The 22,878-nt window shown below is 57.6% G+C and overlaps 1 protein-coding gene across 3 annotated transcripts in view; it reads left to right on the top strand.

The window, feature by feature from the left end:
* Nucleotides 1-15,583: 15,583 nt before the first annotated feature.
* PCDH1 (protocadherin 1) overlaps nt 15,584-22,878 on the top strand; it is a 57,120-nt gene continuing 49,825 nt past the window's right edge. Inside the window, exons 1-2 of one of the 3 annotated variants that reach the window (XM_074603580.1) lie at nt 15,584-16,037; nt 21,978-22,792. In XM_074603580.1, coding sequence (XP_074459681.1) covers nt 15,974-16,037; nt 21,978-22,792 — 879 coding nt within the window. In that variant the 5' untranslated portion in view covers nt 15,584-15,973. Of the gene's footprint in view, nt 16,038-20,712; nt 20,735-21,977; nt 22,793-22,878 lie in introns of those variants that run through there. The other 2 variants (XM_074603581.1, XM_074603579.1) reach the window with 2 other exon arrangements.

A 22,878-nucleotide genomic window follows, 5' to 3' on the forward strand; every position in this document is an offset into this window, starting at 1 on the left:
TTTCCATGGTGTTTTACAACCTGTCAGTGGGGCAGACTGGCTCTTGAGACCCTGCTGAAGGGGACACGCATCTCGTGGTCCCCATCTGCTGTTAGGTTTGTCCATCCATCTCCTGTCCTGTCTTGTTTCCTGGATGATCTCCACACACACTGGGTTTTGGACCTGCAGCCCTGCTTTTGCTGGGCCCTCAGGAGCCTGTTGTCCTCCAACAGCCTGCGCTGGCCTTTTCCAAAAAACAGTTCCCAGGAGCAGACAGACAACATCTTCTCTGGCAAAAGGGATGGGGCCAGGTTGAAGCCCCCCCTGAGGTCTTGGTGCTTGCAAGGGATGCAGCTTTCCACGCTCACCCCGCAACCCCCGTCAGCCCTGGCCGTGCCATTTCCAGCCAGCAAGCCTCAAGGAAGCTCTTTGTTGCCGAGTGCAACAAAACCAGCTGCAGCCGATTATACCACCTTGGGGGGTGAGGAACACGTATGTGAGGAACACGTTGGGGTGAGGAACAAGTGTCCAACACCCAGCATTGGGAGCCTGCCTGTCTCCCAGCACAGGGAAGAGGGGAGCATCCTGTATTGCCCTGAGACCTACCGCAGCTGGCCAAAGCCAGGAGCCCTGCTCAGAAACTGGGGCCAAGCTGGAGAACTCAGGGATCCCAGGGAACTGGGAGAACAAAGCGGTGGCCTGGCCAAGGCAGGAGCAGTGTGGGGCCGGCTGGCCCTGGCCTCAGATGCAGCCCACATTAGCAGCCTGCCTGGAGTCTGTGTATTAGCCGTGAATTAATGTCCTGCAGAGACTGGGAACCGGGATCATGCGGGGATTAAAGAGGCATTACCCCTTTGTTAAAGCTGATGTTTTTGGGATAATCTGGAAGCTTTAGCTAATACATTATTACAGAAACTCCTTCAATCACAGCGGCAGACAGTAAGCAGATTTGGATATTACTGCATAACTGTGCGCAGGCCTGCTGCTGCTATACTTCTCTGCCTGGGCAACATACAACACAGCCGTGTGTGTCCTGCCCTGGGAGCTCTCAAGAGACCCGGTAGTGGCCTTGTCTCTTAGAAGAGAACCCTGTCTGGAGATGCACAACCAAAGGAAGGCTGTGTCCTGGCCAGGGTGTTCAGGGCTCCTCTGGGGAAATCAGCAACTTCGGAGACACTCAAGAGGCTTTGTCTGTGGAGGAGAGCACTGGGAGCTCCAGCCTGGGTAGGTGGCTCAGCCCATCCAAGCATCCATCAGCAGCACCATCCAGCTCACAGCTGCAAAGGGACGGAGGTAGCTGGGGCAGAGGCCGGGGATGGAGCCTGCTGTTCCCACAGCGGCTGGTGGCCAGGGATGGGGGGGACCTGGGAGAGGCCATCGGGGTGCCAAACCTGGGAGCCCTCGGAACCTGCCTTGGCCTGATCCCTCCTCCTGCTTGAGAGATCAGCATAGAGCAGGGCTGAGTTTGCCGTGAGGAGGCAGCTGGACAGCAGGGTGCTGTTGAGAGGAGGCCAGCAGGGCCTTGGATCCCCAGATCAGGCAGGATGAAGCATCTTTGTAGCAGTGAGAAGCTCTTGCTGTTGCTGGTGGCACACATCTCCCCTTAGTGCTGCTGCTCCATCAGATCTGCTGCTGCTTGGAACCCAAAATTGGTCCCTCCTGTTTTCTCAGGAGCTGCAGCAGGTCTAACACAAGGTAACTTCTCTTCTTCCCAACGTGGACAGTAGCACCAGGATTTGAGGCTTGTGGAAGAAGCCACTTGACTATGCTCCCAGTGGTCCCAAGTGTGCAGGGCTTCACAGGTGGCTTCTCGGCACCACATTCCCAAGCTTTATTGGGACTTTCGTAGAGACACGTTCCCAGTATCTGTTATTCCATCGCATATGGTGTCTCCCCAGGCATGACCCCACAGGGCAAGGAGTGCTGCCAGGAATGCTTTCCTAACTTCTGTCTGTCTGGGAGGGTGCAGGAAGCTCATGTGTTCAACAGCTCACCGCTGACCTGGACTGAGGGGCCAGGCCCCCAGGTGCTCATCAGCAGAAATCATGGCAAGACACTGAAGGTCCTCAACGTCTCTCTCCTCTGGCTGAAGACGCTGGTCTGTAAGCAATCTGTGCTGAACACGGTCAGCCTCCACCCTGCCCAGGTTCCTGCCTGCTGGCAGGCCATCCTGAAGCTCAGCACTTCCCATCCCTCCACAAAGGCTTATGGAAATGAGAAAGTCATGGGGAAAGATTGCAAAATCCTACTGGGAGCAGTCCCCTGGGCACAGGGCATGGTGTCTGCAGAGGGGCACGTGGAGCAGGAGGCAGGCAGGCTGAAATGAGAGGAGGCTGCAGGTGGAGGTGGGAGGAAACAGCAACTGCAGGAGTTGTTCCTACCGGGGTATCAGCTTCAAGTTCCAGTACTGTCCATGCCGGTTGATACCACGTTCTGTGCCTGTGCACCCCTGTGCACCCAATTCCCAAGCCTCGCTGTCCTACCTCAGCTGGAAGGCCACACAGGGCATGTCATTTATGCATCCCCTAGCATCAGCATGAGCCTAAGCCCTCTCTCTGAGCAGGGTGGCATGCCCTTTCCCTTCCCATACAGGTTCCCATTTAAGCTGTCCTCCCCCTGTGGGTCTCTCACCAGCCAGAGCCGGGTTTAACCTTAGTCCCTGCTCATGACTTTGCCTCCAATACTGCCTCTGAGGAATGCTGTGACTCCCACAAAGCGTTCCCGGAGACAGGGAGGCAGGGGATTAAAGCTGCCATGCCTGGGATTGAAGGAAGGACAGTTCTCACTGCGACACATCTCCTAGGAGGGGTGGATGGAGATGAAGGAGGCTCAAACCTGGCCCACAGAGCTGTGGGAAAGGCAGAGACCCGAACGTGCCAGCGTGCAATGTGATGGGAGTGGGGCTCGAGCCTGCCTGGCAGTGCTTTGGGGGCAACTGGGAAGAGAAACAGGGAAGGTTTTTATTGCTCTTATTGGCAGATGCATGAGATTGTTTGAGCCAAATGCTGTTGAGAAAATAGATATTAACCTCCAGAGAGCTAACGGAAAGAAGGAGAAAATGCAGTGGGTAAAACATGGGATGGAAATTGTGAGGCAGAGATGACTGAGAGCACACACAGCCAATGCAACGTGCGCAGAGGGAAGCCTACTGGGGACGGGGGCATGGAGGAAACGTGGTGGAGATGCAGGACCAACTGGCCAAAGAGGGGGACATCCCGAAATGAAGTCCTCGTGCAGGAGCGGGGGGCCATGTTCCCAAACTCATCCTCCTCAGGCAGGGAAGCAAAAGGCAGAGATGGAGGATTCAAAGCCACAGTGCTGGAATGCACAAAAGGTAGCAAATCCACAAGCCTGGATGACACATCTGGAGTCCTCAAAGAGCTGAAAACCAAGTGACTAAGCTCTTAGCAATAACACACAAATTCACATCCTCCAACTATTGGACCGGGGGCAGTAAATGCTGGGCCTACATTTTAAAGAAGGCCCCGGGGTGTGCTAGGGATTACAAACCAATAAGCTTTGCTTCAGCGCAAGGAAATGGTTGAAACAATTATGCAGAAGCGTAATTAGAAATCTCGGAGAGCAGGGATTCCTGAGCTGCCGTATCCAGCCACTTCAAACGAGCGCACATCGCCCGAGCAGCTCCTCTTTTCTAGGCCAGGTTATTCGTAAGTCTGGTCCCCTTGTGGACACACAAGTAGTGCCCATGCAACAGGAGGCACAGGTTGAGGCCATGATAGATGGGCTGGCAGCAGGTAGAGCTGCCACCGAAGCTGTGAGCAGATGCCAGGGCTTCGGGGCCAGCAGGACCCTTATCAGACAGAGGGGTTTAGACTCTGCCAAGCTTTTGGCACCCATGCCTGCTAGCTGCAGGTCGGACCCAGAACAACCTAGGGTGTGCGGGTTTTCCTTCCCTCTTCATTTCCCCCAAGATGCTGCGCCCAGTGCAGGTGCTCTGCACAAACAAGGGAGTGTTTGCTGGGAGGAAGGAGCACATTCAAGCACAGAGGGGAACCTGCTGTTCATGCACAGACAAGAAAGACGCTGTGGGAGCAGTAAGCAGCTTCATGCCCCGTGTTTCCGCACGTCTGCGCATCAGGGTCCGGCCCCTGACTGAGAATTGGCCCCTGCTGCCAGCACCGTGGTGCAGGGGTACCATAGTGCTGGGAAGATGCTGGCAGCCATGCAGGAGGTTGCCATTTGCTCATGTTATGTCTTTTCCTCCTTTGGGACACTTTTTGCACTTCCCCATATCCAGCCACTGATTCTGGGGACACCTCAAGGAAGGTAAATCCTGCACAGCTCACCCCCATTGGTGGAATCAGCCAAGAGCTGAAGTCACCTCATTTTCTTAGAAAATCGGGTTGAAATACAAGGAACATAAACCAAACACCCAAATGACCAAACAGCCAGGGCGTCTCCAAGTGGGCTGGTTTCACCAGCAGGGATTGGGTGTGCTACCTTCCATTGATGCCATTTTGGTTTATATTTTTTCAGTGCTAACAATAGGATTGCAAAACAAAAATGTATTACGGGACCTGTTTTATCACTTCCTCCCCTCCCACTTTCTGAAATAGGTGGAGAGGCATGGAAAAGTCCATGGGGCTTTAAATACCTGACTCAGACTGAAAAAAAAAAAAAAAAACAACTAAGAAAACCTCTGAGAAAGACTTTTCTATAAAACCTTTTGTGACAAAGCACCCCGCAAGGAACCTCAAGCCCTTGGGACCCATCAGCAGAGGTCCTGATGCTCAAAGAGTACCTTTTTGCCTGCTCCAGTCCTTTGGAGCTCAACTGTGCCCCCAAACCAGCCGCCCTGAGCCCCCCGTTGTTATGAGGTGGGTGTACAGACAGGCAGCTGGGGCAGATGAACGTTTCTGCCCTGGGCTTTTCTTGGCAAAAAGAAGAGCAAGCGCCTCCCTCAAGGGCCTCCTCTGCCTGCCTTGTGCCCCAGGGTGTTCCTGCACCTTTCTCTAGAGCATTTGCACGGGGCACCACAGAGACCGCAGGCTGGTCTGGAGGGACGCTGGTCTGTAAATCCCCACTGCAGCTTCCCACAGCATATGCCAAGGGGCCTGAGGACAAGAAATCAGGAGGGACCCCCCCCCTCCCTTCTCTTAACTGTTGAAAAAGTAGGACAGGTCTCCCAGGCTCTCCTGTGCTCCTTCCATCACTCCCAGCATCTCTCCAGTTCACTCGTTGCTAACCCTGCCCTCTCTTGCTCCACCAATGTAATCCTCAAACTCAACAGTGTCCCCGATTTAACTGAACCCCCTTTGAGCAGGGCCTGTCTGGTGTCTCACAGGACACTAATTCTGCAGGCATAGAGTCACAAAGAGCAAAAGAAGGGCAGGGTAGAGGAACACGTTGCCCAGACTGGGAACTGCCCCTTCAGCCCAGTTAAAATTACCACTGCAGGCAGCTCAGGAGCCACTTGGTGCTCGATGAGGCACTCGATGGACCAGAAAGTGATAAGCACCACGCACGTTACCAGGGGATCTGCGTGCTGGTGACCTTGCTGGGCTGACACAGCAGAGCGATGGTGTTACAATTGCCCTGTCCTCCCTGTATCTCCTATGCCTTCTGTAGTTGCACCATCACAACTCTCTGCGGGGCCGCACTGAGGTGGAGGGGGTTTTGCACAAGGGCCAACAACCCAACTTTCACTTGGGACCAGCCCCGCTTCAGCCTGACGGGCTCTGAACCCACAGGGCAGCCCATGCGTGCAGCAGGAGAGTAGCACAGGGTCCCCTTCCCACTCGCATTTCACCAGCCTGTGCACTGGCTGTGCCTTGCATCCTCCCTCCCCGTGCTGCCACCTCCCACCACGGAGCACCCCGTTGACACCAGCTGCCCCCTTCACCTTCCTCACCACTTATGAGGGGCCAACCAGCCCCTAGCACCGCTTCACAATGCCCTTTGCGTGTGGCTCTTCAGCCCACTCCAGGTCCAAATGACACTGCTGTAATCAGGCCAAGAGACTTAATTTTGTGAGCAAAACGTAATGTGATCAGGTTCACTCAAAATGTCTCGCTGTGAGCCAGGCCAACACCCTCTAGTGTTTTTCCTTTCTCTGCTCATCTACCCCTTTTCTTGAAAACGTGTATCTGGCACGCACAGCCCTCTCTAACCCCAGTGGCACTTCCCACGCTTGGCTCCACTTGCGTTGCTTTCACGTCTCATGCACAGCGCCATTGAATTTGCTGGGTGGGCGAGACCAGACAGAGACCAAATTTCTTGCCATGCAGCAATGAATTCACTTGCCTCCAGCTCTTACCAAAGGCTGCAGCTCCCTGTGACATCCCTCCAACTCACAGAGCCGTCTTCATATTCAGGTTTGGGATGTCTTGATTTCCAAAAGGCTTTCCTTGCTCCCTGTTGGTTGGGTCATGGTGGTTTTGCCAGGGACCTCGGCTGGATGGATGGGATCTTTTTATCCAAACCTCCCTTCCAAGTTGTCTAAGGACAGTAGTTCTACTTCTTGCTACAGAGAAGACCTGGACACCAAGATTGCTTTTTCTTCTTGGCCCCTAGATCCTGCAGCTCAAAGCCTCTTGTGACTAAAGGCTTTGAGCTCCAGGGCAGGGCTGGAGGGCCAGGGCAAGGCTCTGGTCACTGCAGGGGTAACAGGAAGAACGCCCCCCTCTGTGGTGGTGACTGTTCCCATCATTCCCTAGAGAAAGACTTCCCCGAGGACCATGGGCCGGGTCCCTATCCTCTCCAGTCCCCACGTGGCTTTTCACACCTCGCTCTCAGCCTATTCCTTCAATCTGTCCCTCTTGCACTTTGTCATTTCACAGCTCTAAAATGCAGGCACACTCCACCCACTTCCAAAACAAGCCCTTGGGCAGTGGAACTGAGAGGTAGGTACAGCATCTGGGCAACCACACCATCATCCCTGTGAGAGGCCACGCTGGACATGCTGCTCACCTCCCTCCCAGACCCTGGCAAGGAGACACGTGTCCATCACCTGGGCCTGCACATCACCCAAGTGCCTGGAGGTGGCCACTCCATTTCCCAGGGGCTGAGACAGCCTATCTCTGGGTCACCCCACATCATCGCTGGCCCTGGCAGGGTCCAGTTCCAGCAGTGCAGGGCCAGCTCCTGTCCTGCAGCAGGCCACCAGTGATGCACACTGCAGGCGGTGGCCATGGACTTGTTTGCCTACCTTGGTCTCTCATCCCCTTGCTTGCCAGGCTCACACGCACACAGGCTTTGGTGCCTCTTGGAGGCCTTTGCACCGTGCCAAGGGAGCTTTTCTTATCTTCACAGGAATGAAAACCTTTCCCAAATCAAAGTGCTTGGGTGGCTTTGAAGAGTTTTCTCTGGAGATGAAATAAGGCTGTTTGCAAGCATGAGTGATTGCTGCTGAAGCTGGAGCTCCAGATGGGACAGTGACTGGGCTGCCGGTGAGCACTGGACCAGGTCACTGGTCCTGGGGCTACCCCAAGCTGGGGACTTTGGTGACCTCAGCAGGCTTGAAGCCAAAGGAGCCACCTGAAACTTCACCCCCTCAGACGAAGCCCACCAACACAGGGCTTTTCTAACTCATTTCTAACTGGCTGCATGCTGGCAATTGTGTGACATGAAAGACAACCAACAAAGGACCTTTGTAGAGGATTATGTGGAGATGCTATAGATGTTCAAAGGGCACCCTGTGCAATAAGGGGCTGCGTAAATCCTCAAGTCCCCAGGACCCACAGGGCCCATCTGGAAGGGAAAAATAAATGCAAGTCCCTGTGCAGCAAACGAGTCTGAAGACAAACTCACCTCCTGGAGGAAACTGCTTAGACTGGGTTGCTCTGCTTTGAGATCCTGGATGAATGGTGGATATTGAGGGACTAGAGACAATCTTGGTGTGGTCTTGGGGACAAGCAGACATGCTTATGTGTTCTGGAACTCACCAGCACAGGCTGTACCTACCAGCATGCCCTGGGGAGTAGAGAAAGCCTGGGAATCCAGTATGCATGTAGATTATTTGTTGTTTGATATTTTCCCTTTAATGCTTTTGTCCTAAAATAAATATACAAAAGTTCAGGGCCCTGCAGGTTGTGTCTGTTAGCAGGAGAAACGGATGACTGAGTCAGTTATTGCTTTGGAGCAATCGATGCTATTTGTTTACCAGGATGGGCAAAGTCTAGTCTCCCTGGACACATCTTGCTCCCAGCTCCTCACAAGCCTGCCCCAAAGTTATCTTGCCACCCTGTCCACACAGCCCTGCCACTTCTCCTCTGCCTTCCTGGCCTCCCTGCTTGTGGGGAGAGCACACCCACCTCCGTGGCACCAAGCTGACATGGCTGACATGCTGCCGCATGGGACAGGGGGTCTCCCGGGCTTTGGGGACGGAAGTAGTTTGTCGAGGGGCGAAGGGCCACGCTGGATGTCAGCCTGGGGCGGTGATGCTGAGGGACAAGGGGAAGCAGGATAGGCACATGCTGTGTGCTCTGTGTCAGCGATGCCTCCATCATCCTGGCACCTGGGAACAAGTAGGGGGTGTAAATTGTGGGTCCCGGTACAGAGCATAGCGATGCTCAACCACATGCATCCCACCCCCAGTATGCCACCCTCTGCATCCCAGGTCCAGCTGATCCCCCACACCAGCCCAGGCACCCTGGCACATCCGTCATCCCCATGTGAAGATCCTGACGCGAGGATCCCACACTCCAGACCTGTAGACCAGTTGAGGCTCTTTCTCTCCCTTAGGGATATGCTATTTCTGCATAGGACTGGCTCAGGCCCATTGTGGCCAGTCTTGCCGTGCAAGGCTCCCACTGCTGGGAACCATGTCCCATGTGAGAGGGTCTCGGTTAGACTTTTTCAGCAGAACCCAGTTTGTTTGTCACTTGTTTAGCACTGCATTCCCCTTGGAGTCTCACTGAAATGTCTCTGGATTTTGCCCTGGAGAGTGCTGGCTCTGGGATATTGCAGAGCAAACAAAGAGCAGAGATAAAGGGATAACATTATCCTACCAGAGCAAACACAACTCTCCAACCTCCATCCCAGCGACTGCAAAGGCCATGCAGGTCCACCGCTGCCGTCACCTCCCACCCCAGCCCCTTGCTGGCCCCAAGACTTTGCCTCTGCTCCTGCCTGGTGGTACAGGGAGGCCACGTGCAGCACACTGACCTCCCACCAGATGCTGCCTGCTTGGCCTCAGTGCTTCTCCACTCCCAGTCCTGGTTCTCCCGCATCCATGATGTCCCAGTGCCAGGGCTGCCTGATCCTGCCCTCCGCGTCCACATGGAACTTGTTTCTACCCTGCTGGTGCTCATGGCACCTTAAGGTCCCTGTCCTCCATCTCCCTTCTCCTGTGCTGTGTCCATCTACTAACTTTGCCTTGGGCCCCCACCTCTCAGTCTGTCCCTGTCATGTCCTGCTAAGTCCATGCTGACCCTGAGCTCTCCATCTTCTGGTGTCCATGTGCATAGTTTTTCTGTCCCCACCATGTTCCCTGCCCCACAGTCGGTACCCAGCACCTTCCCTGCAGTGATGCCTGCCCCTGATGCAACCCTGAGCTTGACAGCAGAGCTGGCCAGGGCTCCCCGAGACATGTCTGTCCTGCCAGGAGCAGGGGTGAGGGGAGCCCAGCCTCTCTCTTTCTCCACACACAGAGCACCTCTTCTCCTGCCCAGCCCAGACTCCGTGGGCAAGTCAGAGCGTGAGATGAGTTTCCTGCTGTTGTGTCTCCCGTCCCCCGTGTAAGTCACGCTGGGCAGGGCAGGTCTGATCTGGTCTTCCCGCCTCGAGTTTCCTCCTACCTCCCTTAGACTGCAACCAGAAGGCAGGATCTTGTGGGGAGAGGTCACGGCTGCCCCGACAGCCAACAACCCCTTTTCAGATGATGTGGAAACCTCCTTTCACCGGTGCCTGCTTGCAGAGACTGTCTCCAGGGCTGGACCATCTCCCAGCAACAGCTGGAGGCTGGCTGGAGGTGGGTTTACAAGCAGGAGACCGTTGGACCTTAATAAAAGCAGGAAATGGGTGTAATTCTCCTTGCGGAGGAAGTATGAATAGCAGATCCCCCAGAGGAGGTGAGGCCAGCTTAGAAAGCAGCAGGGATGTGGTAGCTTCAGCTGATTCCTTGCAAAGCTGTGCTTCCAGACAGCTTCCCTCTTCCTGCTCCTCTCCAGCCTCTCCTCCCTTTGGGCGAGCTCAGCCACTCCTGCACCAGCAGGACATGAACCCACCAGTGTCCTGGCCAGAGCATGGCTGAAGATGACTGTTCCTAGACCTGCACCCTGTCAGGTCCAGGGGTCTAGAGGTGGAGAGGCAGTGAAGGGTGCCAGAGGACCCCCAGACACCTCATGCATACCACAGATCACTGATTCCTACCCAGGAGCCCCTTGTGTTAATCCCCGTGAGAAAGAATTGGAGTCTGTAGGGGAATAAACAGAGTGGCAGAGGCAGGGGATGGGATGGAGACCACCACAGCCCAAGTCCCTGGCATGGGCATTGTTCTGGGACCAGCAGGAGCTGCCCCTTGGGGGTGGCTCCCAGCCTGGGGAAGCTGAGCATTCCCACAGGCTTCCAATAGTCTGAGAGTCTCTGGGAAGCTCTTCTCAAGTCTGAATCCCAAGATGAGCTCAGGCTTTGAGCACCAAAGCTCAGTTTGCCAGCAGGGTTTCAGTTTTGGTGCTCTGCTGTTTCTACTTGAAGAAATGTCCAGTGCCACAGAGGATGGGTGGAGATACCTTCCTGTTCTCTGCAAAAGTCCACCTGAACCCTGAAGCAAGAGACCGATTAATCATTGCTTGAATAATTGCAGGGCACTGCAGACAATCTGTTCCCAACAGCCTGTGAAGGGAAGGGATGAGGTGGACGATTTCACCCCTGGGAGGCCACGGGAGGTCACTCATGCCAGCCCATTCTCACATCAGCTTCAGAGTGGCTTCCAGAAGGTGGATTAAATGGTTTCTTTTTAAAAAAGAGATCTAATCTCTTTACAAAAGCTTGAGCAATGCTGCGAGCCCATCATCTCCCTGAGAAAAGCTCTTCCAACCTTCAAATGCTTTCACCAGTGGGACACTGGCTTTCAATTCAAGGCTGAATTTACCTCTCTTCAACTCCAACCCTGCTCTTGTTACACCTTTCTGTGGGATTTAACAGTTCCCCACTACCTTTTCCACGTGGGAGGACACGGCCGGGTCCTCTGATCACCTGACAACATACTATTTAACGAGCATCACATCATTAGGCCTTTCCACATTGTGGTTGTGTCTGTGGTGCTCCTTCAAGCTCTCTGGTATTTCCCTGCCTTCCCCCCAAGTGTGGGTGCCAGGTGCAGTGCTCCAGCAGCGAGCCATTCACCAGCTCTCCCCTTCCAGACACCCGCAACAGGGCGCACCAAGTTCATTTTGGGGTATTTGTTCCCCCTGATCCCTAATTCCTCTTGCAGGGACAAATCTGCATCGCTGGATGAGGCAGGTGCTCCCGGGAGGGCTTCAAATGAGCTCCTTTGGTTGTTGGTTAAAAGCCAGTGTTGATATCTCCACCCTGTATAGGCATGCCTAGAGTCATTGCTTTCCCAGATCTAGCCTGCAGGCTTAACATGCAAGCTTCATTTCCAGATATATTCCTGAGTTTATCTGTATTCAAATGCACCCTGACCATTTAACCAGCTGATTCTGCATGAAACCGTCCTCCTTCCTTTCTATCTCATCGCTCTCGGTGTCATTTTCAAGCTTTACCAGCAAAGATTTCGTATCTTCATCTACATCATTGATAAAAATGTTTAATAGCGGTGGACGAAGCAGGGTTCCCCGGGGGGAGGTAGGTAGAAATAGCGCTACTTACCGATATCTACCCATTAGCAACTACCTCTGAGATCTGCCAGGGAAGCATTTTTAATCCATCTAATATGTGCCCTGTTAATTCCTTATAATGCAAGTTTTAATCAAAATGTCAGGTGGAAGTAAGTCAAATGCCTCGGAGAGATCCGAGTGTACTATATCAACACAATTGCCTTTCTCAACCAGACCGGTAATCCTGTCAGAAAAGGACAACAGGTTTGTGTAAGAACCCCCACCATCCGTGTTACCACACTGGCTGCAGCTCCTGATTTCAGGGACGTCACATCACCATTTGTTTCTCCACCCACGGATCCACATGTGGACCGAGAACCCACCAGAGACCAGCAAACCCCCATGAGCAGTACCTTCACCCTCTTCTCCTAGCTCATATCCATGTGTCCTCCTCTTTTGCAGTGGTATTTTGGGGAAACTAGTCCCCAGGGATGAGTTTTGGAGGCTGGACGATGAGGTCTGTGGTCCTCAGCCCCAGGGGTCCATCCCAGGAGGAGTTTCCAGCATGGCAATGGTGGAGCTCGTGTGGCCCCGAGATGGGAGGTTGGGCTGAGCACTGTGGGAGGACTAGAGCTCAGGGGCTTCCCCGGCTTGCAGGATCTTTCATCCTCCGTCAGCACAAAGCCGGGCCAGATCTGCATTTGCAGCAGCCCACAGAAGCTGCCTCTGTTGTCTTATTTTTGTTATTTTTGAGAGGATATTTTAGCGCTGAGCACATTCCCTCCTGTTGCCATGGCAGCCGTGACAGGGGTTATATACCGTGAGAAAAATACCAAAATTAATGAGTGAGTGAAAGTGCAGCCGAGAGAAAAACAAGGTTAAAAAAAGAGTTAAAACAGTAATAAAAACAATCTCCCAATAATTCGGCAGCAAGCATCCCACAGGCCAGGCAGACAGCGACCATCCGAGCCTTCCGGCCCCTCCATGAATGCCGGCATGGGACTTGGCTGCCTGCGGCCCGTGGCCAGCGCGTCTCCCAGCTTGAGCTCACCGGCACGGTGCGGTCCGAGGGCTGTGACTCTCCCGCAGCATCCCGCTCTGGATTGGGCTCCGGATCCAGCCCCTTCCCCCCCCCGCCACGGCAAACCTGCAGCCCTTCATTAAGCGGTAGGCACACGGAGGAGAAGTTCTTTAATGTGCTCATTTCCTTGCATTTGGGTTTTGAGGATCTTTTTGTTTTTAATTGTAGAAACAAGCAAATTGTCAGAACATCTGTGTTATTAGCATTTGCTGCCCAAATCCGCGCTGCTGCTTCTCCTGCGGAGCCCAGAGCTGATGAGAGAGAGAACAGAAGAGCCTTTGAACTCCTTGCAGCAGACGGCAGCCAGGTTGCTGCGTGTGTGTGTTGGGGAGGGGGTATTTATTCTCTTGTAAGGTTCATTTGCTCTCCGTGTTTCCCTTTCTTCTCGCTTTCCCAGAGATTTAGCTGGATGCTCTTCCCTCGCAGGCTTTGTTCTTCTGACAGGGCCCCACCGGCACCACGAAGCAGCTGTCTCTGTGTGACGCCGGAGCATCCCGGCACCGGGTACCCGCTTCACCGGGCCAGCCAGCGCCTCCAGCAGCATCTCCAGGGATGGTGGCACTGCCAGCACTGGGGCAGGTGGGTGGGAAGGACCCGGAAGGTCTCATGAAATAACTCAGTGGCCAAAGCAGCAGTTTGATCATTTCCCGTAGCTTAGACTGGCTTTGTTTTTTGGGAAATGATGAAGGCAAGGTGAGGACCGGTGACTCACATTATAACGCCCAAGCAAAGGGAGGACAGGGAGCGACAATGCCAGCATCGGGCTTTTCCTTGCTGTCAGAGGGCAAGGAGCGCTCGGGGAGGAGCCTGGCCACTTTCAGAGGCAGCGGGCGGAGGAAGAAGGTAGAGACAGACTAATTACTCCTGCCCGGCAGCTCCGTTGGGCTGGAAAGAGGTGGGTCCTGAGGCTGGGACACTTTTTCCCATCACAATCTTAGAGTCTGGACCCATCTCTAAGAAACACGCCTGAGCAGAGGCTGCAGATGGCAGGCACTGGTCCCCAGCAAATAGGTGGCATCCAGTAAAGTGCCTGCACGGACAACTTCCCCGGCGGCTCCCTGCGCAGCCTGTCTATCGACTACCTGTGCCTCTTGCGAAATGGAAACCTTTGGTCTCCTGCGATCTCTTAAGTTTGCCTTCACCGCTCCACAGCCAGCCTTGGACCCGCAGGGTCACTTCCTCAGCTCTCCCCTTTGCTACAGCTCTCCAGCCCTCCAAGGAGGGCTGCCAGTGACTGATAAATTAAATCTCATCTTGTCCCCAGAGAGTTTCATTCCACTGTCTCTGTCCAGATCCCCAGCTCACGCTATATCAGCAGGGTAAACCCTGACAAAACCCCACAGCTCCTTTCCCTGCCCTTCCACAGTGGGTTTTGACCTTCCCCAGATTCTCGCTTCGCATCTTCTGCTAAATTGGCTTCATGAGAATTGACACCCAGAAAAAAAACAAACCAAACAACCAACCAACACACAGCCACAGAGAAGCTGACGCCTCTGTAGCAGGAGAGATGGCTCCGCTTCAGGAAATCCTCGGAGGAGGGCAGGGTTTTCCACCCAGAGGGGATGACTCTCCAGCCCCTTTCTCCTGCCCAGCAGGAGGAAGCCCTGCCAGGGGCTAAGCTCCTTTCTTGTGGGGGAAAAACGGGGGGATTTGGGGTGAGCTGGAGCCAGGGCTGCTCCGAGCAGGCCAGCGCAGCCTCTAGATGGTGCAGTCATGTCAGCCGAGCCGAGCATGTGTGCGGCGAAGGGAGCTGCGCAACAGGTTGGCGTAGCTCAGCGGGAAGCAATGCTCCCATCCTCACGCTGCGGCGGCGAAGCAGAAAGGACTTTCCAGCATCCTGGCAAGAAATCCGCACTGCAACCCACCGAGAAGGAGGGTGCTGCTTGGGGAGGGGTCCTGCGGCCCCTGTGGGGTGCCCGGCCCCTCACGGGGTGCTGACAGCCACCCCATCGTCTCCAGCTGGGAGCGTTTGAGGCCTTTGGCGAGGCCAGGCTGCAGATCCAGCCCGCTGGCAGGGAGCACTGGTCTCCTGGCAGGAACACAGGGGCTAGTGAAGGCACCCAGGGAAGGGACACCCCTGGAACACGCTGTCCCCAGTCCCCCTGGGACTTGCGCTCGCCCATCCGAGGTCCCACAGGGCAAGTGAGGACCCAGCTGAGGTGGCGGAGCTTGTGACAGCACGGCAAGGGCAAGCCAGGAGCTTGCAGGTGCTTTTGGGAGCTCATAGGTGCTCTCTGCTCCCGAGTCCTGACACTCTGCAATAAAAGCATGATTCACCCAGGTGTGGCAGGAGGTGACAGTTGCTTTTCCTGTCCCCAACACCTCACCCAGGCAGGGCTGCCAGAGCCATTGCTTGCAGCCTGCCAGGAGCCCTCCTTGGATGTGGGGGGATCTGAACCCCCCGGTGGGCTCACTCACGTGGAGGGGTGCTCGCCTTAGCGCAGCGGGGTGCGCTGCCGGGCAGGCCCCCTTTCCGCATGCAGGGGCTGGGGGGGCGTGAAGAAATTTCTTTTTACCAGGTGTAAAAAGAAATGAATGAATGAACGAATGAATGAATGAATAAGAGCATTGGGAGGGGAGCAAAAGGGGAGACCCGTCCCACACTTGAGCAAAGGGTCCCTGGAGTGAGGGGGTCCCGGGGGGCTGCGGGGACAGCCCCCCCCCCCTCCACCGCTATGGGGCTTAGCGCGGTGCCCGCAGCCCGGAACCGGGCGGGCGGCTCTGCCCGGTTACCGGTGCCCGTTCGTCCCGGCTGGGGCTGGGGATCTGATAAGAAGCCGGAGCTCCACCTCCCCGTGGTGGCGGCGAGAGGCGGAGGCAGCGGGGAAAAAGAGGGGGGGGGGGGGTGGGAAGGGGCCGTGCCTGCGCTGCGCTTCCCTTGCACATCCTCACACACACCGAGGGACGGAGGCGGGCACGGACGGAGCTGCCCACCGGGGCTGCCGCCAGCCCTGCCGCCGCCGCTCCGCCGGAGGAGCCGCAGCCCCGGCCCGGGGGAGGGGGGGGGCGGTTCCCACGGGACTTTTTATTTTTGCCCTCCCCCCCTTTTTTATTTTATCTTTTTCTTTTTTAATTTTTTTTTTTTTTAAATTTGCTTTTCATCCGTGGATAACGATCCAGAGGAGCCGGGGGGGTGGGGTGGGGGGAGCCCGGTCCCGGCGGGGAGGAGGCGATGCAGACGCCGCTGGATCAGCGCGCAAGGGGCCGGCACGGAGCGCAACGCCGTCCGCATCCAAGTAAGAGCTGCGGCAGGGCCGGGAGCCCCCGCCCCGCGGCCGCGGAGAGCTGCGGAGCGGTGCGGGATGCCCCGGGTGGGAACCCGCCGCTGTGCGGGAGCGCGGGGCCGGGCGGCGGCGGGGAGCGGCGCTGGCGAGCATCCCCGCCGAGCTCCGCTCTTCTCCGCGAGGCGCGGAGCTCCGCGGGCAGCGGCGGTTGCCGGTTACCGGTCCCGCCCGGCGCTGCCACTTGTTGTGCGGAACGGAGCGGGGCAGGGTGGGCGGTGGGGGGTGGCGGTGGGCTGCGTGCTTTGGCGGTGGATGGCGGGGGGTGGCCGTGGGTGCGCGGCTGTGTTGGGGTGAGGGTGTTTTTTTTGATTTTTCGCCGTCGGGGGTGGGGTGGCGGTGGGTGGGTGCCCGTCCCCCCATCCAGCCCTGGGTGTGCGCAGCCGGGGTGGGAGCGCGGCTCCGGGTGCGCTGGTGCGTGGGAGCGGGGGAAGTTGCGGGTGAGCCGGGAGCCGGGGCGAGCGCTGGGGGCTCGGAGCCGGGCTCTGTGTGTGTGTTTGTGTGTGTGTGTGTGCGTGTGTACGTGAGAGGAGAGGAGTGAAGGGGGTCTGGCAGGTGTAACACCCCTGCGTGTCCGTGGCGGGGGTTGTCCCTGCGTGTGCCAGCGGGCTGTGGGTTACAGGAGCGGCGTGCGTGTCGAGGTGCCGGTTGCGTGTGTGTGCCGGGAGTGTGTGTCGGCGTGTGTTACAGAGGGGGTGTGTGTGCGTGTGTCAGCGGAGGGTGCGTGCCTGTGTCTCAGAAAATGCCCCTTTCCCTGCCTGGACGCGAGTGTGAAGCCGGTGCCGGGAGAGCGGCTCCCGTCTGTTTTCCGCGGGTGGGTGCGTGGGTGCCTGTGTGTGTGTGTGTGTGCAGTGTATGTGTCTGTGTCTGTGTGTGTGTGCGAGGAGGCGGCAGGCTCCTCGTCCATCCCCCCGGGGCTCGCCGGGGAGCTCCGGTGGCCGAAGCCGGCGCTGCCGGGTGCTGCCGGAGCCGGGGGCCGGGCAGCGGAGCCCGGCCTCCATCCTCCCTCCCAGCCGGCGGGGGCGGGTTGGGGCCGGGAGCCGCGGCTCTCCCCGGCACCCTGCAAGGTAGGGGGTCCCTTATTCCCCCTCCCCAAGCTCCCCCCCAGCCCCTCCGGGCTGCGGTCCTGGAGAAGAGCCGCTCTCGCTGCTGCCGGCTCCCTGCGGCCCTGGCTGGGTGTTTCAGGCCCGCGGCATTTTTACCTTCCTCCAGGCCGGGATGGCGAGCGGGATAGTGGCAAGGGGCGGGACAGGAGCCTGCAGGATCCCAGAGGGGCTGTGGGGGACCCCCGGGGTGGGAGGATGGGGGCTGCCGCCCTGGGGAGGCTCTGACAGGTCTCTGCCTCACTGGCTGCCGGAGTTGGAAAGGATGTGGAGAAGAAGGGAGGGCCCCAGGCTTCACCCTCTTCTCATCACCATGTAGCTCCTAGAGGATGATTTTGCGGGTAAAGCTCTTCACAAGCAAGTGGGGTTCCTCCTTGTCGGGTGCTCTGGCTCGGGGAGTTTGGGCCCAGGCTCGATAAATGCCACACAGCCACAGTGGCAGCCAGAGCCGAAGGAAACTGTGGGACATGCCATAAAATGCCCAGGATTCAGCCCCATCCGTGCCTTTGATGCCGGACTGAACATCAGTGGCCGTTTTTTGGACAATATGGTCCTTGATCTCAGCCCCTTGCGCGGAGTGGAGCTGTGATTAGCATTTGCTGCTTGCTGGGATGTTGCTCCAGCTCCCAGCGTCAGAGCAGAGCTTGGGGGAGGCGTCTGGCGGGGGGGGGGATTAGTACTTGTGTGCTCAGTGCAGGGTTTGGATAGACTTGTAAGCATGGCTCCAAGCCACGCAATCAGCCGTTGGGAGCAATAAGAGGGTGGACTTTGGTGCCCATTCCCGGAGCGGTGCTGCCTTCCGTGGAACGGGGCCAAGGGGCTGTGGGAATCACAGGGAGCAAAGGCTTGTTCAAGCAGTTGCTTAAATTCGCGGCGCTTTATAACCTCTCTCATTTGGGTGTTGGGGTTTTTTTTGGGGGGTGGGGGTGGCTAGATTCTGTAGGATTTTGCATGCCACTGTCCTCCAAGAGCTTCCCAGTCATGCATTAAGCAGCGTGACTAACGCCTCTCTCATGTGGTTCAGTCTCTCTCACACTCTCCCCGTAGGGAGAATTGTGTGTGTGGAGGAATAGTTGTTTTGGGAGGGGTTTTTATTTTTAAGCGCTCTGTGCTCTGCCAGCAGGTTGGAAAAAGGTGCCTGGCACCGGAGAAGAAAGTGTGGGATGATCCTTAGATCCCATGGGAAAATAGCCCCGATGCCTTGGACTGGCCCCTGGGAAGCCTCTGTCTCCTGCACAGACGTGCTTTTCCCCAGTGGTGGAGGCTTCCACCGCCGCCGCCTCCTCCTCCTCCTTATCCTCCTCCTCCTCCTCCTCCTCACACCCAGCTCTGGGCTCTCACGTCTGCGCTGTGTCATTCGCACCCCTAGGCGCCAAGCAGGATTCCTCACCCCCGTGAACCCGGGGCCCCTCGTGCCCGCCGGCAATCCCTTATGGGGCGATGGTCCCGCTCGGCTTCCCAGACCCTCTCTTCCTCCAGCCTCCCTCCTTTGGAGGTTTCCTTCACCTGTGGGAATGGGGCTTGGGTTCAGGCTCCAGCCCCTTTATCGGAGCAGAACGCATGGGTGCTGGGCACCCTTGGGTGACTCCCTCCTCCAGGCTGGCACAGGGCTCCTGGCGTTTCCAGCTCCCTCCCGGCTCAGTCAGGGCCATGCGAGGCATCGCCCCGCATTGGGACTTTCACCTTTACCTGCCATCTTCCACCTCACATCAAGGCTTAGTCAGGACGGCGCTACGTCATTGGCAGTCATGGCCCAGCCCAGTGCAAACAGCCTTGTGCAAACAGACGGGCGGCGGGCATGGGTGCCTCTCCCGTCTGGGGCATCCTCTGGGAGCACCTTCCCGGGGCTCCCCCTGCTCCCTGTCCATTTCCAAAGGGACCGCAGGGCAACAGGGTGACGAAGCTCAGTGCGGGTTCGGGCACCCCGTGAAAGCAGGTGGATGTGTGTCGGGGCTGGGGGGGGTCCAGTGTGAGCGCACTCGCCCGCTGCGGGCAGACACACGCGTGTCCTGGCACACGCAGGGGGTGACATCATGCACATGCACAGCCAGTGGCGACAGGGGCATGCGCGCATTCCCCCCCACCAGCGCATGTACACGCGTTGCTGGGTGCACACACACGTGCGCTTGGGGCAGGGAGGCAAAGTTATGTCCTGGTGCCTGTCTTGGCACAGGCAGGGATGTGCTCCTCGCAGTGCCCACACGTGTGGCATGCCTGCATGCCCTGCTAAGGGACATGCGTGCACACGTACGCTTCTTCCTACAGACGCACAGTCGTGCTCTGGGCAGGTGCACGTACACGGTGCACAGACGGATATGCGGACACACGCGTGTGCGTGTTCACGCCTGGCTGTGTTTTGCCTGTATTGATGCAGAGATGCGTTGGTGGGATGGAATAAGTCTTGTTTGTTTCTTCCCTTCCTCCTGGGGACATACAGCTCAGAGGTATCTGCACACAGCGCCGGTTTGGACAGTTACGCATGTCCTCGGCAAGGTGGAAATACCTCTTCTCCGGATGAAGGCTGCTTGCGGGACAAGGAAGCGGAGTCAAGCCAGGCTTCAGGACCATAGTTCCATCTCCAGGCACAGAGATTATTTTCACCTGCGGAGGGAGAGCTCTTCTCTCCATGCCACCAATGAGGCAATTGGCCATGGAGAAGCGGGAGGGGTGGTGGGACTGGGAGCTGCTGGCTTGTGGGAAGTACCAAGGGTGGACAGTGCAGGATGCTCCACTTGTTGAGGATCTGTACAATGCTGGGATAACCAGGAATTAGGCATTTGCTATGGGGCACCACAGATGGTGGTGGAGCCCTCTCCCATCCCACAGGTTGGGTGCAGAGTACGGAGAGAGGGAACGATGGTGTTGGCAAGAGAGGGCTGCTGCTGCTGTGGGGCCATGGCAGATGCTTCTGCCTGGTAATTTTAGGGCATCCAGCCACTGGGCTTCCTGAGTGCCAGTGACCTGGGCTGTTCCCCTTCACCCTCACGGCTCGGCAGATGCTGCGTGGGTGCGCCTGGCCGCCGGAGAAATAAGGTGTGTTCCCAGAACTGGAAGTGGGTAACGGGAAATCTGGTGGCCAAGCACAGCACCAGGCAGGGTCTTGGTGACAGGGAGCAGAAGGGGATGGTCTCAATGGGGCTGGCGATGCGCCTGGCACTGCCTCTGCAGTGTGTGCATACTGGGAGGAGGTTTCCAGTGGCCGGGTGCCTGCGGTGCAGCATGTGCAGTGTGTGTCTCTGCAATGCAGGGGGGCAGTGCTGCTGGCACTGCCTCTGCAGCGGGTGGGGTGGACGCTGGCACTGGGTGGGCACCCAGTGCGTGCGTGCAGTGTCCCAGCCTGGAGTGGGAGGCAGCGGGAAGGAACAGTGCGTCTGCAGTGAGGGAAGGGAACAGTATTTGCTGGCGCAGGGTGTGGGGTTGCCTAGTGACTGTGCAGCAGAGGGGAGATGCTGTGCCTCCCATCGCAGTGTGCCGGGGCTGTGCAGTGCAGCTGCTCCTTGGGGAGGCGGGGGCTCTGCCCGGCGGGGTACATCTGCGCTGCCATGCAGGGTGGGCAGTGAGTCTGCGTTCCCCCAATACAGGGCTGGGCAGCGCCCCTCTTTCTGCGAGGGGCACAGGTGGATGGCAGTGCCCTGCGTGCAGTGCAGGACGGATGATGCTCGGGGCTCCTGCATCCCTGCAGTGCCAGATGGGTGGTGCCTTCGCATCTCACAGTGCGAGGCTGGCAGCGCTGCTGTGTTGGCAGTGCAGGGAGGGCAGTGCTGCTCTGTCCCTGCTGTGGCAGAGCCCTGGGTCCCTGCAGTGATGGATGGGCTGTATTCCTGCACTGCAGGCAGAGCCCTGAATCCCTGCAGTGATGGATGGCAGGTAGCTCTGTATCCTGGCACTGCCCCGTGTCCCTGCAGTGCTGGATGGGCAGCAGCCCTGCGTCCCTGCCGTGCCCCATGTCCCTGCAGTGCCTGCTGGGTGACAGCCCTGCATCCCTTCAGTGCCCTGTGTCCCTGCAGTGCTGGATGGGTTGCAGCCCCGCAGTGCCCCATGTCCCTGCAGTGCCTGACAGGTGGCATCCCTGCGTCCCTGCGGTGCCCCGTGTCCCTGCAGCGCTGGATGGGAGGCAGCCCTGCATCCCTGCAGTGCGCCATGTCCCTGCAGCACTGGATGGGTGGCAGCCCCGCATCCCTGCAAAGCAGGCAGAGCCCCTGCCCTCCTTTTGGTGCTCCTGTTTCTGCAGGGCTGGCAGACGCATGCAGTGCCACTGTGTCCCCGCCGTGCGTGGCAGGCAGTGCCCCCGTAGTGCGTGGCACACAATGCTCCTGTGTTTCTGTGGTGAGAAGCTGTCTCGGAGCCTGGCCGGCTCCCATCGTGTTGCTGGCAGCAGGCTGCGTGCAGTCCACCCTGTTAGTGTGCCTCGTTGGGTCTAATTACAGTTTGCGTGGTGACAAAGAGGGTGGACAGTGGCAGGAGTGGCTTCCTGCAAGTGACAGGAAGCCAGGGCTGAGGTTTCAGTGACTGGGTGGCTCATTCCAGCAGGGCGTTGCAGGAACTTTGCAAGCCGGGACCGGTCCTCCCGGGCACTTGCTTGCGGAGGCTGCCAGGAGACCAGGGCTGGGGCCAGCTCTGCCAGGCGAGCCCTTGAAGTCCCTTCCCTTTGTGGGGGCTGCTTTGGCACCTCATGCAGTCCTGCATGGCACAGGGGATGCACCCGAAAGGATACGCCGGGGAAGCGGGCTGGGGCGGAGCGGTCCCCAGGGCCTGGAGCTGCCTAACCTCCGGTGTCTGTGTCTCCTTCCAGCTCCCCTACAGTGCAGGATGAACCCCCTGGCACCCTGCCTGGGCCTGTGGCTCCTCTTCCAGCTCCCTGCCCTGGTCTCTGGGACGCGTGTGGTCTACAAAGTACAGGAGGAGCAACCCCCCAACACCCTCATAGGGAGCCTGGCTTCCGACTACGGCTTCCCAGATGTGGGACATCTCTACAAGCTGGAAGTGGGGGCCCCATACCTACGCGTGGATGGCAAGACTGGGGACATTTACACCACAGAGACCTCCATCGACCGGGAGAGCTTGCGTGACTGCCAGCACCTCCTGCCCGGAGACCCCTGCTACCTGGAGTTTGAAGTGTCCATCACTGACCTGATCTTGAACAGCAGCCCACGTCTGCTCGAGGGGCAGATAGAAGTGCTCGATATCAATGACAACACCCCCAACTTTGCCTCACCTGTTCTCACTCTGTCCATCCCTGAAAACACCAACATCGGGACGCTCTTTCCTATCCCCCTGGCCATGGACCGGGACTCAGGCCCCAACGGTGTTGCCTCCTATGAGCTGATGGCTGGTCCTGAGGCCCAGGAGCTCTTTGGGCTGCAGGTGGCGGAGGATCAGGATGAGAAGCAGCCACAGCTGATTGTCATGGGGAATCTGGACCGGGAGCAGTGGGACTCCTATGACCTGACCATCAAGGTGCAGGATGGAGGCAACCCGCCACGAGCGAGCAGCGCCCTGCTTCGCATCACCATCCTGGACATGAACGACAACGCACCCAAGTTTGAGAAGGCTCTGTATGAGGCCGAGCTCTCCGAAAACAGCCCCGTGGGACACTCTGTCCTCCAGGTGAGTGCAGGGGCTTCTTTCCTGCCTGGCTGGAGCAGGGACAGCTCGGGAAGCATTTATATGGTTGCTTGCTGCCACAGCGCTTC

Source organism: Larus michahellis, chromosome 11 (assembly GCF_964199755.1).
Source record: "Larus michahellis chromosome 11, bLarMic1.1, whole genome shotgun sequence".
NCBI classification, from domain to species: domain Eukaryota; kingdom Metazoa; phylum Chordata; class Aves; order Charadriiformes; family Laridae; genus Larus; species Larus michahellis.